The sequence below is a fragment of the Drosophila guanche genome, unplaced genomic scaffold (assembly GCF_900245975.1).
Source record: "Drosophila guanche unplaced genomic scaffold, DGUA_6, whole genome shotgun sequence".
Taxonomy (NCBI): Eukaryota; Metazoa; Arthropoda; class Insecta; order Diptera; family Drosophilidae; genus Drosophila; species Drosophila guanche.
The window spans coordinates 132,080-149,567 of NW_022995773.1; the positions used below are offsets into that span (position 1 = coordinate 132,080).

The 17,488-nt window shown below is 42.9% G+C and overlaps 1 protein-coding gene across 1 annotated transcript; it reads left to right on the forward strand.

Moving 5' to 3' along the window:
- Positions 1-318: 318 nt before the first annotated feature.
- On the forward strand, positions 319-17,473 carry LOC117591324. Its single transcript, XM_034284532.1, has 5 exons — positions 319-336; positions 457-559; positions 16,837-17,220; positions 17,272-17,379; positions 17,447-17,473. Coding segments are annotated over exons 1-5 (624 nt in total). The 5' UTR covers positions 319-334.
- Positions 17,474-17,488: the final 15 nt, after the last annotated feature.

The window sequence follows — 17,488 nt, forward strand, 5'->3', positions numbered from 1 at the left end:
TTTCTTAGTTTGGAATGAAAACTGGATCGCAATACTATGGAAAGTGTCAATCAAGCCCGATGTACACGTCTACGCATTAGACACCGTAAAATACGGTAAGAGGGACGCTTCGTTTTTAGCTGTCAGCGCAATACACCAGCTGTCCTTCGACGAGAGTGAGTCCCACCCCTTTTGGCTGAGGTGCTCTGCAGCATAAATTGTCTCATTTCTGGCGGTAACTCAGTCTCAGAGGTCATCGAATAGATGCATCAAACTTTAAGTCTCCAGTCTCGAGGTAACTTTAAGCTTCGGAAATGGTACTCTAGTCACCAGAAGGTACTTGAAGGAATTCCTGATGTAAGCGACATAAGAAATAATATTTTTTTAAAGTGGGACCCCGCATTGGATAGGCTGTTTGCCTTGTCTGCGTTGGACACAAATTCAAAAAATTCGTTTCCACGATCATATCTTTTTCAGGTGCAAGATTTTCCTTCAGCAGCTTTGGAGAGAACAGTTGGATTGGGATGAGAGCCTACCCTCGGCGTTGCATGAAACTTGGATGGATTTGAGAAACAGTTTGGTAAGCATAGGTGACTCCTGTTACTGGAGCGACGATCTATAGAGCTTCGGAAGCGACTATAGCCGATCTCACGTCTGCATGTAAGTTGGCAAGTTCGTTCTTTGGCATGCAGCACACATTCGTCAACCTACACAAATTTGTTCATCGTCTTAGGCATTCTGGGCTCACTGTCTCTGATATTCAGCAAGGAACGCATCTTCTTGTACTGCAAAATCAGCTGTCATATTTGTGGACAGTCATGAAGGAGATCAAAAGCACTGGGCAGGTCGTGTAATCCAGCTCCCTCAGTTCGCTCTCTCCGTTCATCGATCCGACTGGATTACTTCGAACTGGAGGTCATCTCGGCCACTCATCGCTCCCGTTCAATGCTCAGCAACCTTGCTTTTCCCAAGGGACATCCCGTTACTTCTGCATTAATAAGATATTATCACGAACGCAACCTCCATGCCGGGTATATGGCTAAAAAGCCCGAATTTTTGGCATTTATGTAATTTTTTTTTTGTGTAAAATATTTTAATGCGACTTAAGTTTTCATATTCCTAAATATCCAGATGTAAAAAATCTGGTTTTAGAAGATTTTTACCTAGTACCATTTGTTTTTAGCGCGCTTTCAAATTCGGCTGATTTTGAGATGCTTTGACTTGTGAAAAAGTGCGGGAAAAATTGAGCAACTTGCAACTGTAATTGTAGCTGGATTACAAAGTTTATATACAACTAAAAAATAAGGAAATAACAGGACGAGGTATTTAAATTAATTGTTAATACATGTTTTTGTATAGTTGTGTGCAGTTTTTTTTTTTTTTTTTATGTTTTATGTTACCGCTCTACCCTTGGGTAGAGGGGGATTATTTGGCCGCCCGCCTTTACAAGGTAGAAATCGCCACGTCGAAATATGTAACTAATTACAGTTTTACTCCAATTTTGTCGATGAACTCGATTAAAGTTTGGTATGAGCTAATTTTTTCTTTTTCGAAGAATTTATAGATATTATTATATTTCCTTAGCGATGGGTAGTTTAGTCTTGCTGTGTTGTACTTGGTACAATTAAAAATTATATGCGATGCGTCATCGATAGTATGCACTGCCGCTAAGCAGTCTTTTGATCCTTTTAGCGTCAATGTTTGCTTATTTCTATTTAGGAACCATGGTTTTGTTGAGGTAGAGGGAAAAAGTGAGCAGTATCCTCTGCGTTTAACGCTGGCAAACTCTGCATACTCTCTCTCCCATTCTTCTTTCAGTATTCGGTGTATCTCACATATTGCATCTTTAAGATTCCATTTAACGACTGTATATTTTCCCAGTCTGTGTGCTTCTTTGGCTGCTGAGTCTACTGCCGTGTTCTGAGGGATGTTGGCGTGGCCGGGTATAAAATGGATTTCTACCTTCTTTAGGTATTGGGCTTGACGGATCTTCTCCCTGATTTTATAAGCAATAAAAATATCCTGAATGCTCCTTGCCAGTATTAGAGCCCCGTTTCTGCTGTCCGTTAGGATGGCGATACGAGAAAACCCGCGGGAAATACCATGGTCCAAGGCCTTTTCAATTGCAAGCAACTTGGCGGACAGAGATGACAAGGTTTTGTGCGTGTAGAAGCTGTCTATGAAACCTAAGCTGTAGTGTAGGAAAGCTGCGCTGGAGTGTCTGTTAGCTACTGGATCAGTGTAGTAGGTCTCGAAGCCTCCCCTTGTCAGGAGTGCCCTTTTCTCCCTATGGAAAACTAATATGCCCGCCTGGTCTAAGCTGTGCATGTTCTCAGCAGCCCCCTTACAAAAGTCTAAGTCTGACCTAATTTTGGTGCAATGCGAAGTTGTACTCTCAAAGACCTCGATTCTTTCCAGAATATCACCGAACTCCCGAAATGCCTAGGCGTAGCCCGTGTTTATGTCCCTGTTTAGGGACACCGTTCTACTCGCTGGGAGGCTGTACGCAAATGCCTTGGCTATCCCTTTTGCCGCCAGGAATCTCATTCTGTATTCCGGGGGAAGTTCTCCTGCCATGTGGTAAATAATCGAGATTGGGGTGCAAATGATTAAGCCTAGTGACTTTCTAAGGTGGTGGTTACAATGAGATTTGATTTTGGCTAGAGCGGATTTGGACAAGTTGCTGAAAGACGAGCAAGCGTATTTTAGTCTACTTCTGACAAAGGCCTTGTAAACTATGAGCCCTCTCTTTTGGCTGATACCGTAATGGCACCCACTGAGTAGTCTTAGGAACGCACAGGTTCTGTTTGACTCCGAAATGGCCTGCTCGATGTGCACTGAGGCTGAGTTGTTCGCTGAAATTGTTCTGCCTAGATATTTTATCTGATCTTCTTGCCTAATCTCGACTCCTTGGTGCTCAATGTTCAGCTCGGTTCTTCGGATGCTGAAGTAACCCACTTTGGATTTGGCTGGGTTGAAAGCCAGGTTAAGCCTGTTGCATCTTGCCTCAACGCTGTCTATTTTTCATAGGAGCATACGTTTGGCAATGGAAATCTCCTTGTGGAAGCAAATAATAAAGAAGTCGTCCGCATACTGAAACACTAAGCAATTGCCATCGTTTATGTCGTGCAGTTCTGCGGTGTACAAGTTGAACAGAGTTGGACTGCCCTGACTAACTCCCCTGTTCACCTCAACCTCACTCTTGCCGTTGATGAGTAGACGCTTGCTCAAGAAGCTGGCAATCCAGGCAGTGTGATTCGGGTCGAACTGCATGACATTCATCTTCTGCTCTAGCGTTTCGACTCTTACGCAGTCAAATGCCCTTTGTAGGTCAAGACAGGCCGCCACGACCTGATTCCCTCTCGCCTTCAGAGCCAGGACCTCGTTGATCAGGTCGTTGATGCAGAGCGCCGTGGACCGGTTCCTCCTGAAGGCGTAGGATCTGACCGGAAAAACTCATGTCTTGTAATATGTTCGTCCAGCTTTAACTTTATCAACCCCTCTATAGACTTAAGCAAGGTGTTTATTAGGCAAATAGGTCTGTAGTTTTGGAAGGAAGCGGGGTCCGCATTCTTCTTGGGGATTGGTACCACCTTGATTCTACGCCAGACCTCTGGGATGATGCCACTGAGCCATACCCTGTTTATAATTTCAAAGATGTTATGCTTTTTCCCCACAGGAAGTTGCTGCAGCATCCTGACAGAAATGCCATCTGGGCCCCTCGCCGAATTTGGGTTCCTGGATTTCAGGAAGGACAGAAATTCCCCCATGTCCAAAGGTTCGGGGTCGCCTGGTCCAATCAGAGGTGGAATGTTTTATGGGGGTCTACTGCTTGCAGTGGAGGGGATGTCTTTGACCATTTTTAGAAAGCCATTGTCGTTTTCGTCTGTCCGTGTGTTCCCTACGTTTTTGACTGGTCCGTATTTCTTTAGGTTCTTTACTCTGCTCTACATGGAGGGCGAAGAGGAAACCTCTTCTATGAACCTTGAGAAGTTTGACCTTCTGCAATTTTTAATCTCATTTTGCCGGTTGTGGTCGGCCTCTATAGTGGCCCTGGCATCCTCAAATTTTTTTGGTGTAATAGTATTTTTGCCTGTACGCATTTCTCACGCGAAATAGTCTCTCTATACCCTCGTTCCACCATTTTTTGGCAATATACTTGTTGTTACTGGGAATGGTAACTGTGTTCTTACTGGTCAGGGTTAGACCTTATCGTTGAGCTCTTGCAGATTGGTAAAACAGCTTGCTCCCAAAATACGATTTATTCTATTGTGCAGCACTTTCTTCTCTTGAATGGGGGCATCTAAATCTTCGACTGTTATGACGATTGGGAAGTGGTTGCTGTTGGTTATTTTGGATTTAAGGGTTTGCCAGTCAATTCTACCGTTCCTGAGATTGGAAAAGGTGAGGTCAAGAACAGAGAATTGGGAAGGGTTCGTTAAGACAGATAACACCCGCCTCACGAGTGGCATTCTCAATGCTGCGGCCCTTGCGGTCACTGGACGGGTTTCCCCAGATGGAAGACTTGGCGTTGAAATCTCCTCCTACGACTGAAGGGTAGTCTAGGGACTCCGCAAGCTCGAACACCTTTTTAATGCCCGATTTGAATTGGGAAAGTGTCATTGAAGGCGCAGCGTATGCGCTGAAAATGTTGAGGTTCTTTTTAATGTTCAGGGTCTTAATACCTACGATCTCTAGATCACAGTCTATTTTCAGAATGCTAAATCTAATTTTCTTTCTAATATAGATTTCTACTCCGCCGTAGCCATCTTCTCTGGGCTTGCCGATTAAGTTGTAATGTAAGATGCTGCAGTCCGCATTATTTACAATCCAGATCTCCGAAAGGATTGCAATGTCTATTTCGTTGTTTATTAGAAACATATTGAGGAGCTGTTTTTTGTTGTTGTAAGTCAGACTTTGAATGTTTAGTTGAAGAATCTTTATTGTTTTTTGTTTGGGTATCCCGCTTCCACCCCTTGCACAATTTGCAAACGATCGAGTTCAGCATTGGAGGTGTTGACATACTCCGAAATCTGTTGAAAAAACGTCTGCACCAATTCCCCCTTGGAAATAATGCTGGGTTCCACCAGAAACGCTGTAAGCATGGATCCCAGTGCTTTTCCTGGGCCACAGATGAAACCACGGGCGTTTTTTCACAAATTTCTCCCTCAATTGAGGGCTATCAGCGTTGATCGCGTTCCTCCATTCTGCCATGTTGGCAGCTGCCTTAGCCGACTCCAAATTGCGGGCTGTCACTCCTTTGGCTTTGGTCACCTCTGCGAACGAAGCAACCGAGTGAATTTCCCTAGCTGCCTCAGTGTTGTTGTTTTGGAGATCGGGGAGGATGCCATTTTGCCAAGTGGGTCGGGGAAACTCCCCTGGGTCCCCAGGGTTGGGGTTTCATCTACCAAAGAGTGTCGGGTACCTAGCCTTGACCTCAGCCCGTGATAGGTTTTCGAGCGTCATGCTTTTTTGAATTGCGAACGCTTTTCTTCTAGCTTCGCATTGCGGATGCGTAGCCGCGTGGTTACCCTTGCAGTTAGCAGAGCTTAACGCCAAGCATAGCGTGTCGCTGCTGTGGTCCCAACCACATTTGAAACATCTTGCCAGGCTCGTGCAGTGCTGCGCCATATGGCCGAACTTACAGCACCTGCAGCATTGGCTAAACTGGACGAAAGGTTTCACTGCTACCTTGGTGTACAGGAACTTGATTTCCTTGGGCAGCTGCTCCCCTCTAAACCATAGTTTGACCCTGCCGGTGGGTACCCTATCTCCGAGAGCTGCTCCTCCGAGTGGTGGCCAGGGATCCCAAAGCTTAGGCCCGCCTTTTGCACAAAGTGCCGAAAAATTCGGGGAGAGTATCCGTGGGCGGCGAAAGCACTGTTCTCCACAAGCTTGTTTGCACCGTCGGCCGACATACAATCTTGCACCTGCCATGGCCTATCCTCGCGACCTCCTCTATGCCGCCAAGTCCCAGTTTTATCAATAGTTTGGATAGCTCGAACTGGTTAATTTCAATCCTGGAGTTATTATCGCTTAATTTGTCTATGTACACTACAAAAGGGCCTTTGTGGCCCTCGTAGTATTTGTTGTTGTTGTTTTTGTTGTTGTTAGTTGTTGTTGTTGATCTTGTACTCACGGACGTCTGACGAACATCCACATGGGCCTTCTCTTTCTCCCTAGTAATTGTTTTGGTAGTTTTGGTTTTCGTCTCTTTCTCTTTCATGAGGGTTTTTGTCGTCGTAGCTGTTGCTCTTCCCGCCATTTTTACGCCTGCCGAAAAAGCAGGTCTGGCGTCTCCTTCCCTCTTTTTTCGCGTCTCCACTAGGATCCTTGATCCTGTGGCCTTCTCCGTGGCCATCCTGGTCCTTCCTATGCCAGCCATGGTTCCGGATTACGCTGCACCAGCTTCCGTGTTACTGGCTTTGCTGGGTCGCCATTGCAGCGAGGCAAGGTTATCCGAACAAACTACGGATCTACTTCCACTTTTGTCCCGCCGTCTTTATCAGGTTGTGGGGTAACCACGGGTGATCATATTATTGTTTATTATAAGCGAGTTTGGGCTCAATTTCACGAAATAAGCTAATTTTTTTACTTTCCGAGATACGCGTCTCTCTAGTGTTGTACAACCATTGCGCAACTTATTTAAAATATGTGTGTAGTTATTTATTTGCCAATGTTTTGTTCGTGTGTCTTTTTAGCTTGGTACTAACAATTGCACGTGTTTTCTGTGGAATATTACTTTTGCACAGCACACCACTGCACAGAGGTTCAAGTTACATGTTATTAACCAAATATTATAGAATCACGTGGTGTTAATGTTTTTAGCCCGTTTTTGATCCTTTTCGGAAAATTTTAAATTTTGCAGATGCTTATGAGTTCACTCATGCAGCGCTGCTGGAGGTCTGGACCAACAACAATCGTGAAGCAGACGCAATAAAATGTTGTAATTTAAAGAGAATTGACAAAAACTGACTAACTAAAGATGAAACTATTACAATTCAAACAACAATTATCCAATTTATTGCTTAGTTAAACAACTACAAGGCGAAATGCAATTGTACGTTGGAGCGATTCCAATCAGATTACTTTCACCAAACAATCATTCAATCATATATATTTTCTTAAAGTTCTAAAATATTTTAAAGGATATTTTATAATAATTTATCCTTTGAATACCTTTTTTATAATAAATACGACGTAAATGGGATAAAGTTCGTATGGGGGCGGAAGGTAGTCAGGGTCGAAATGACTAAATTTATTTTCGAAAATTCGAATTTAGTCTAATGGGCTTTTTACCCATAGTGCATTGCAAGAACAGAAAGTTTTCTTTTTATGTCCGGTACTCGAAGAGTAAATAGGGTAAATTGTGTTTGTGCACAAAGTGGATGTATGTAACGCACAGAAGGAAACGTTTCCGACCCCATAAAGCATTTATGTTCTTGATCAGCCTCAATAGACGAGTCGATAGAGCCATGTCTGTCTGTCCGTCTGTCCGTCTTGTTTGTCAGCTAGTTCTCTACAAGAGCTAGAGCCACCAAATTTTGCATCCAGGAAGGGAGGTGAGCGAAAGGAGAGTGTTGGTGTGAGAAGTATTGTTGATGTAGATGACAAATGAAAAAAGAATTTAAAATTTGATAAAAACCTCAAGGGGCAGATGTTGTATTGAGTACCGGGTACACAAGTTGTCACGCGTAAGATGCGTCTCCCACGTTTCTTCTCGTTATTACTTATTTTTCATTTACATACCAGCTGACCCGGCGAACTTCGTACCGCCTAACAGTCAATGAATGTCGTGTTACTTTTTAGCTGAACTAATTTAGGCGTTGATGAACGTAAAACAATGATGCAAAATAATATATTTATATAGATAGAAACAAAAAAGTACCATCTTGATAGCGCGTGATTTCATCGTTGGTATTGGATGTTTGGATACCACAAACCGCCATGTCGCTCCCTCTCGTGACATATTTGAAAATGTATTTAACTGACTTGACCGAATTGCAATCACTTGGCATGCACTCTAAAGCAGTCTTGAACAGCCTGACCAATGCATGATGTTCATGAAGCATTTGCTGTAGACCTTGGAGAATTGCTCTCTTCGTAGCTGTGTTGATCCCTTGACGCCTGTCAAGTTGTTCTTCCATATTACCCATATTGCAAGAATTTATGCTGTGCATCTTCTATAGGTGTCAATGATCCAATGCGATGGTAATAGGATTTTCATTCAAGCACTTTGTGGTAAACATTGATCATGGATCACATTCTTTGTTTTTCGGTCAGGCGCAAGAATAAATAAAGCGGATGGTTTGCCGACACGTGAGCATGCCACGTACAATTGACCATGATAAAAACATTTATATTCTAGATTGAGGCAACAAATGGTCAAGGATTGGCCCTGTGATTTGTTGATCGTCATGGCGATGTATGTTTGTGGTTAGAAATGATATCCGGGAATACGTTGTTGATAAGCTCGTCTTTTGATGATACGAAATTGCAAAAATTTGGAGGAAATTAAATCAAACCGCTCGATTTGTCAACAGGAACACGGTCATTACCGATAGTCAGCAATTGCTTCGAGAAATCATCAGCAGATAGATCGTTCAACAATGCAACTCTCATATTTACAGACAGTTGAAGTTTCTTTACATATCGCCACAGATTTGATGCTTTGAGGCAAGCGTTTATTTCGTCTGCAGCAGTAGATCTTGGAATGACTGGTAGTGTTTGTCGGAAAACACCAAAACATCTCGAGTCATTGCGCCGATCTTTTAATGTTCGGTCTAATGCTTCCAATGCGCGTTTGTGCGCCATTGTGCATTCGTCCCATATGATGATTTTTGATGCTACTAAAACTTTGGCCATTGCGGAGTTTTTCGAAATGTTACATGTCGGTTGTTCAGTAGTTTGAAGGTTTAATGGCAATTTTAACGCTGAGTGAGCCGTACGGCATCCGTCTAACAATATTCCAGAAGAAGCAATTGCTACCGCAATTTCGGATCTCGCACGTACAGTGGCCAAAATCAATGACATGAGGAATGTCTTCCCAGTTCCACCATCATCAATTGCATTAATCAGTGTATCATAGACTTCCCTCTGCTTAGGATTCAACAGAGGTACATTCGTTTGAACTGATTGGATTAGTTCATGTGGATCATATTCATGTTCACGTTATAATTTCTCTATTAAATTAAATTCTCTATTAAATGCGTCATTCATTCCGCGATCTGGCGCTGGCATTCCTAACCTAACTAACAAACTGCCGCACATGAGGTAACACATATCTTCGATCAAGAGCAAAGTCTGGTTATGGATCTCCTCATTCACCTCAAGATCGTAATTTCTTGAGCTGACGCGAATTCGATGTAAAATATCTTCGGACATGTTATCTTTGTATTTGTTCCACAGGTCAAGTGGGTTCGATGGGAAGCATGTTGAAATGATGAAAGCAAATAATGTGCGTATCTGACTTGGAGATGCAGAAATAATTGCTTCAGCGATTGTCGTGTCCCAATGAGTATCGTTTTCAAGCAAATTTAGCTCTTGACATGCTGCACGAAATGTGGGGCACACGATACCATTAACAGTTCGCATGAATTCAAATGGTGTTGGCCCTCGAACATGTACCAGCAACAACCGCAAATAGAAACATTCATCATTCTTCGGATGAACTGTGTAAATACGACCAAGAGCATCAGTAGAACGCATATCTGGATGACCAGGAACTGCATCGTCTTGCTTCCGACGTTGAAATTTCTTCGATGTAGCGTTCCAAATGTAATAACGTGGCATTTCTGAGTAAAGCAAAGTTCGTGCGAACGGATCGCCTTGACAAATCGAAAAGAAACTGGAAACTGTTGTCGCTGGAGGTGTTTCGGCACGTTGAGCAGCATTCGACGCTGTGAAATATACTCTCTGACCGTTCTCTAGATGCACCCCCAAATGTAAAACAGTGGGACGTTCGTGTGACGTTCGTGAATAGGGAATGAAAATATACGCCAAATTGCTTCATTGCAGTTCACATATCTACCAACTTGATAGCGCGTGATTTCATCGTTGGTATTGGNAATTCTCTATTAAATGCGTCATTCATTCCGCGATCTGGCGCTGGCATTCCTAACCTAACTAACAAACTGCCGCACATGAGGTAACACATATCTTCAATCAAGAGCAAAGTCTGGTTATGGATCTCCTCATTCACCTCAAGATCGTAATTTCTTGAGCTGACGCGAATTCGATGTAAAATATCTTCGGACATGTTATCTTTGTATTTGTTCCACAGGTCAAGTGGGTTCGATGGGAAGCATGTTGAAATGATGAAAGCAAATAATGTGCGTATCTGACTTGGAGATGCAGAAATAATTGCTTCAGCGATTGTCGTGTCCCAATGAGTATCGTTTTCAAGCAAATTTAGCTCTTGACATGCTGCACGAAATGTGGGGCACACGATACCATTAACAGTTCGCATGAATTCAAATGGTGTTGGCCCTCGAACATGTACCAGCAACAACCGCAAATAGAAACATTCATCATTCTTCGGATGAACTGTGTAAATACGACCAAGAGCATCAGTAGAACGCATATCTGGATGACCAGGAACTGCATCGTCTTGCTTCCGACGTTGAAATTTCTTCGATGTAGCGTTCCAAATGTAATAACGTGGCATTTCTGAGTAAAGCAAAGTTCGTGCGAACGGATCGCCTTGACAAATCGAAAAGAAACTGGAAACTGTTGTCGCTGGAGGTGTTTCGGCACGTTGAGCAGCATTCAACGCTTTGAAATATACTCTCTGACCGTTCTCTAGATGCACCCCCAAATGTAAAACAGTGGGATGACGTTCGTGAATAGGGAATGAAAATATACGCCAAATTGCTTCATTGCAGTTCACATATCTACCAACTTGATAGCGCGTGATTTCATCGTTGGTATTGGATGTAACAAATAAATAAAACAAATATTAAATATGATTAAACAAATACAAATGAGCAACAAATGAACTTTTTAGACAAATTTCTGAACACACACATAATGTCTTCAGAAAAAAATAAAGTTTTGGCTTTAAGGCCGCAACAAACAGGCCATAAGTTGTTTTTAAGATGTATTCTGCTACTCGCGACGGAAAAAAATCCAACAAATCAAAAACCATGGCAATCGGTCCAGCCGTTCTCGAGTTATAAGTGTTGAACAAAATACGACTTTCTTTTATATATATAGATAGATATATAAATAAGAAAAAAATAAAAAATCTTTTCTCAAAACAAATAGCAATGGAACCAGTGTGCCGACAAAGTTCTTAAAGCAATGCTTAAAGCGGGATCGAAAACAGATGAGCGCAGAGAGGAGAGAAGAACAAGCGCAGCGGCAGCTTAAACAGTGAGCGCGCGCTACTGCACAGAAAGTATTGAGAGCGAGAGAGGGAGAACAATTACTCGAGCTAGAGAGTGGAAAGGCAAAGGCGCAACTACAAGAGAGAGCGGCTAATAGTGAGGGCGTAGTTACAATAAGAAAAAGCACAAACACACAACTAACCGACCCACAAATTAATACGATTAAATTTTAATTTTAAACAAATAATAGGCATTCACTCGCGTATTAGGATATCTAAGAAAAGTGGCAAGCTATTCAGTAATTATGAAAAGAATGAAAAAAACCCGGTTGTTTATCCAAAATAACAAGAACACGTCTGGTCATTACGAAAGAGAACGAACGTTTTGGACGCCTTATGACCACAAAACTTGCGTTACTGTCAGAATGGACAAGATCGTGTGGATTAGGTGTAAATGCCTCGAAAACGGAACTTGAACTATTTACTAACAAGTACAAAACTCAGTCACTTAACCCCCCAACATTAAACAAAAGTAGGTTAACCTTTAGCGACAGTACCATTTACCTTGGGTTGGTAATAGAGAGGAAGTTAAACTGGAACCTAAACACGAAAGAAAGAGTTAAGAAGGACACAATGGCAATACACCTGCAAAAAAGCCATTGGACTAAAATGGGGCATGAACCCACGTATAGTTTAATAGATATATACCAAACTGTAGCCAAACCAATACTGCTCTTCGGAGTCACAGTATGGTAGCCGGCTCTGTCAAAAAATACAATTACCGCTCAACTGGTAAAAGTCTAACGAACGGCCACCCTTTGCATCAGTGGAGCTCTCAGCACCACACCAAATAATGCACTAAATGCCATCATATACTTTTCTGGACGTTGATATGCATTGACTGCACCATCAAGTGGCCCATGCGACACCAAGCCAAAGCCTGTTACGCGCGGAACCCAACAGAACGCAGCCCTCCTCCCGCCCAACCGACCGAGGGGCGCTGCCGCATGACGCGCGGCGCGATTAACCGAACCGGTCTCGAGCATGCAGGAAAGATAGATGTTAGGCTAATATTCGAGGAAAATTAGAACACAACACAACTAAACTAGAGCAGGTATAGCTAAGCAAGCAAAACTATCAAAGTCAGAAACAAGACAAAACTAAAATGAAACTAACTTCGGGAGAGGTGGGCTAGTATAAGAGATTTAAGAAGGCGAAGGGAGTTAGTTGAGGATATAATGTGGCAGAGGGAATTAAATCCGAGCATAAAACCCTAAAGGGTAAGGCATAATTCAGGGAACAAGGGAATAAAGTTTCTAGTGGGTCTAATGGGAATGGTAAAGTTTATGCGGCTCAGCAAGTCAGGGCTGTCTACATCCCCCTTGATCAAGTTGTGCATAAAAATTAAACCAAGCAAGAGTCTACTACGGTAGGATGGCAGTCTCACAGTTGCATCCCAGTTGAGGCCCCGTAGGGCAAATAATAAAAAGTTTTTCTGTACTGATTCAATACGGTCCTGATGTATGTTGTACTGGGGGCACCATACACATGAGTCGTATTCTAAAATCGGACGAACAAGCGAGATATAGAGAGTCTTCGTTATATACGGGTCATCAAATTCCTTTGACCACCTCTTTATAGACCCAAGCACACCCATGGCTTTATTTACCATGGTAGAAATGTGTACAGAAAACTTTAACTTGGGGTCTAGTTTAACACCAAGATCATCAACTAATGTAATGCTCTCAAGAGAACTACCTCAGAGGGTGTGAGGAGCCACTAAGCGGCTGGAGCGATGAAAAGTCATTACTTTGCACTTCGAGGCATTAAGGAGTAACATATTTGCACCACACCATGACTGAAAACAACTCTATTGAGATCAGATTGCAAGCGAGAGTGAAATGAAATGTCCTTATACTGGACACAGAGCTTAACATCATCCGCTTTCATAAGTACTCGAGAATTTGTCAATACAGAGGGCAGGTCATTAATAAAGAGTGTGAAAAGTAAATGGCCTAAATGGCTACCCTGTGGTACTCCAGAAGTAATCATAAGGAGTTTTTGAAGAGGATTCTTTGAGACCTAGAACAGAGGTAGCTAGAAATTCATCTCAACAGATTGGGCGGAAGATATAAGTGATTTGCAGAGATGTTGCAAGTGCGGAGTTAAAATGTTCTCGAACATCTTAGGAATAGAGGATAACTTGGATACACCTCTATAGTTTTTAGCTTCACACTTGCTACCTTTCTTATGGAGAGGACTTTCCCCCTTTCTTCCAGATGGGGGAAAGCTAGAAGAATGGATGGATAGAGTGAATAGTTTAAGCAAAGGTCCGCACAGAGTCTCGGCACAGTACCTGAGTACACAGCCGGGAACTCCGTCAGGGCCCGGTGAAAATACCGCCTTAACTAATTGAAGTTCATGAAGTAAGGAGCTTTCATTAAACAAAGGGCAGAAAATGCCATTCAGCCTTGGTAAACTATATGGATACATTTGATTTGGGTAACTTTCCTGGGAATAGGTGGTTTGAAAAAATTGTGCCGACAAATTCAAAAATGATAGCGAAGATGGATGTGCGGACGTTCTACGCTTACTGTGTACAAAGCTGTAAAACTGTTTAGGGTCCTGTGAAAAACGTATCCTGCATCGAAGTAGGTAGTTCCTATAGCATTGGGCATTAAGAACACTGAAATTTTACCGAGCTATTAAGTAATTAGAAAGAGGGAGAACCAATTTCTTGTGATTTTTTAAATAGTCACGATTTTAGGTTCTTTAGACTCGATAACTCTTTGGTGAACCAAGGAGACTTCGCAGGTCTAGTCGGACATGAGAGTGGGACACACATGTCAAAAACAGTTTCAAGTACATTGTAAAAGATGTTTGTGCCTTCAATGACGTCAGTGCACGATCACAGAGGGGAACAATCAAAATCCCTAATTAAGCTATTGAGCTTTGTAAACTCGGCTTTACGAAAGCAACGGACGCGTTCAGAGCCTACCAGCCAATCCGATACAGTAGGTCCAATATCTACCTTCACTTCAAAAGTATGATGATAGCAGTATTCAGGTATAGTGAGCGGAAACAGTGCTCGTGTTAACAACGCTACGGTCGGATCCGAGATGAAGCACAGATCAAGCAATCGACATAGTTTTTTTATACCCGGTACTCGAAGAGAAAAATTGGGTATTTTGTATTTGTGCACAAAGTATGTAACACACAGAAGGAAACGTTTCCAACCCCATAAAGTATATATATTCTTGATCAGCATCAATAGCCGAGTCGATTGAGCCGTGTCTGTCTGTCCGTCCGTCTGTCCGTACTGATGAGCGCCTAGTACTCAGAGACTATACGAGCTAGAGCCACCAAATGTTGCATCCATACTTCTGTATGCTTACACTGTTACAAGTGTATTTCAAAAATGAGCCACGCCCCCTTCCCCTCCTGAAAAAGGGCGAAAACCTCCCAAACCTACAATTTTGAATATAAAAGAAAAGTAAAAACGCCATTCCGTGGGGAATGACCATATCTTCTCGTTTACACGTTTGACTTGAGACAGGGACAGGTCTAATAAGCCATCAATAAAATCATGTGACATGGGCACAAGGTTATTAGACTCGTTTACCGAAGACCAAAGAGTACCTGGCATGTTGAAATCCCCCAGAACTATTAAATCGTCTTTATCAGATAGCGAGGAAGAAACAGTTTTAAAGCGGACAAGTGCTGCTCGTATATTAAGACATCCAAAGTCGGTGGAATATACGACACAGAGGAATTCAAGGTCTTGTGATACCTCGACTATAAAATGCTCCGACGTGAAGTAAGAGTCCACTGCAATCGGAACCCCTCTTCCACGACGAGACGAACGATCATTAGTATAAATTGTATACCGATCTGCCAAAACTTCGGAACTAAGAATTTACATCCATCCAAGGATCACTCCAGATTTCCTTAAAATAAACATTTGGTGGCTCTAGCTTTTATGGTCTCTGAGTACTATGCGCTCATCAGGACGGACAGACGGACAGACAGACATGGCTCAATTCTGAAGAACTTGAGATGCAAATGTACATATGTACGTCATGTCAAAAATAACATGGACAGTTTTTCATGCTTCAGCAATTAAGAGTAATTGCTAGAGCCACCAAATTTTGCATCCAGACTTTTCTATGCTCACACTGTTTCAGTCAAAAATGTTTCAAAAATGTTTCCAGCAAACTAGTTTTGAATTTGGCTCATGTAAGGGGTCTGTGATCTGTTACCAGTTTGAATTGACCGAAAATGTATGGTCTGAAGTGTTTGGTTGCCCAACCAATTGCTAACATTTGTTAGCGCCACATGCGTGGCACCCAACGAACCTTTGGAAAAACCTTCGCCATCTCAAGTTCTTGTAAAAAATGCAGAATCATGAAAATTTAATATTTCTACTGATTTTGCAGAAACACAGTCCGATTAAATTATTATTGTTGCCAGACTGAATGAAAAATTTGAGGTGGCTGCCTCCTCTAGCACGCTTTTGCTCTCTTCCTCGTGCAGTTCAGCCCCTGAAGTGCAGGAATTCATTGTATAAGTTTCTCAATTCATAGCGCTAATTTGTACATAAGTACATACATATGTAGATATGTATGTTTATACAAACGAAGTAAGGGGTATCATGGTACCGGTATTCACGTCACTGTCGGCTTTTATTATGTTAATGCGTGTTTTTATACCCGGTTCTCGAAGAGTAAATAGGGTATATTGTATTTGTTTAAATAACGGTTGTATGTAACGCACAGAAGGAAGCGATTCCGACCCCTAAAGTATATATATTCTTGATCAGCATCAATAGCCGAGTCGATGGAGCCATGTCTGTCTGTCCGTCCGTCCGTCTTGTTTGTCGGCTAGTTCTCAGAGACTATAAAATCTATAGCCACCAAATTTTGGCTCCGGACTGCTGTATGCTCACACTGAAACCAGTGTATTTAAAAAATTATCCCCGCCCCCTTCCCTGCCGCAAAAGGCGAAATCCTACAGTTTTGAAGATAAAAGAAAACTAAAAAGGCCATTCCGTAGGGAATGACCATATCTATCAGATCACCAAATTGGGATCCGATTGGATCATTATTACAGCCACAATGAAGAAATTAATTTCCAGTGGCTAAACCCACCCCGTCCCGCAGCTTATATTTGTTTTTTTTTTTACATTCTCTCATTCACTCTGCTTCTGCATTGTGCGGCCTCTGCCTCTGCCGTCCCTCTGCCTTTGTCGCGGCTTATCCCACCCCGTCCCGCAGAGGCCTCTGCCTCTGCTGTGAGTCTGCAGTGCGTGGGTCTAGGGAAGGGGGGAGAGCTAACGGAGCGTGTTGGCGTGAGAAGTGTTGTAGATTTACATAGATGACAGATGAAGAACAAATTTAAAATTAGACAAATAACCGCTAAGGTACAGATGTGGTACTGAGGGCCGTCTCTTCTCGTTTTATTTGTCGGAAGGTCGACTATTACCTTTTTCCGCAATAGTGAATGGTTAAACATTTTATTTTTGCTCATTGCAGCCCCAAATGTGCGCAGGGCGCATCTGCGCTGTCATGACTCGTCCTATACCGGGCTACAACCATACATTTATGCTCTGTTCGCTGGTCAACAACAACTTCATGCCGTTGAACAACGTGGCGTTGTACCTGGATAGCGAGAAGAACCACCTCGTGCCGGTGCCGCGAGAGGCGTTGCTGGAGCCGCCACGTCTTGCAGATGGCCATCCGATGTCAGCTGTTTTTGCGGACATTGACTTCCGTGGTGGCCACGCTGTGGGTCAGGTAGTGGAGCCAGCGCTATACCTCTGTCTCTACCTGTGTCTAAAACTCGTGTTGTCAATACTTGTCAAGCTGCGTGGGCTCGACTTGCAAAGTCACTGCAGCAGATACGTCCAGCAATTATCAGTCTGCCTCCTCTGGTGTATGCTTGTGTTTGTCCACCTTTATAACCCATAGTACTGCGGGGATTCGGTTCACCTTCCCCAATACGGAAGCCCCAGTTTTGGTGACACCATCAATGAAGACGAGGAGTTGTCGCTGCACGAGGACCAATTACAGTCTAACGTACTGCAGCTAAATGTCAACGGGCATCGCCTTGAACTGGACCCTTCAGTCCTTTTTACCATTGCAGAACAGCCAGATTCTTGCATTGAGCTAACTGTCGATGAGACTG

What these genes read in the sequence shown, in the direction of transcription:
- LOC117591324 (XM_034284532.1), top strand. An exon ending in GATACGTCCAGCAATTATCA is followed by an intron (nt 17,221 to 17,271) that starts GTCTGCCTCCTC and finishes TATAACCCATAG; the next exon opens with TACTGCGGGGATTCGGTTCA. An exon ending in AGGACCAATTACAGTCTAAC is followed by an intron (nt 17,380 to 17,446) that starts GTACTGCAGCTA and finishes TTACCATTGCAG; the next exon opens with AACAGCCAGATTCTTGCATT.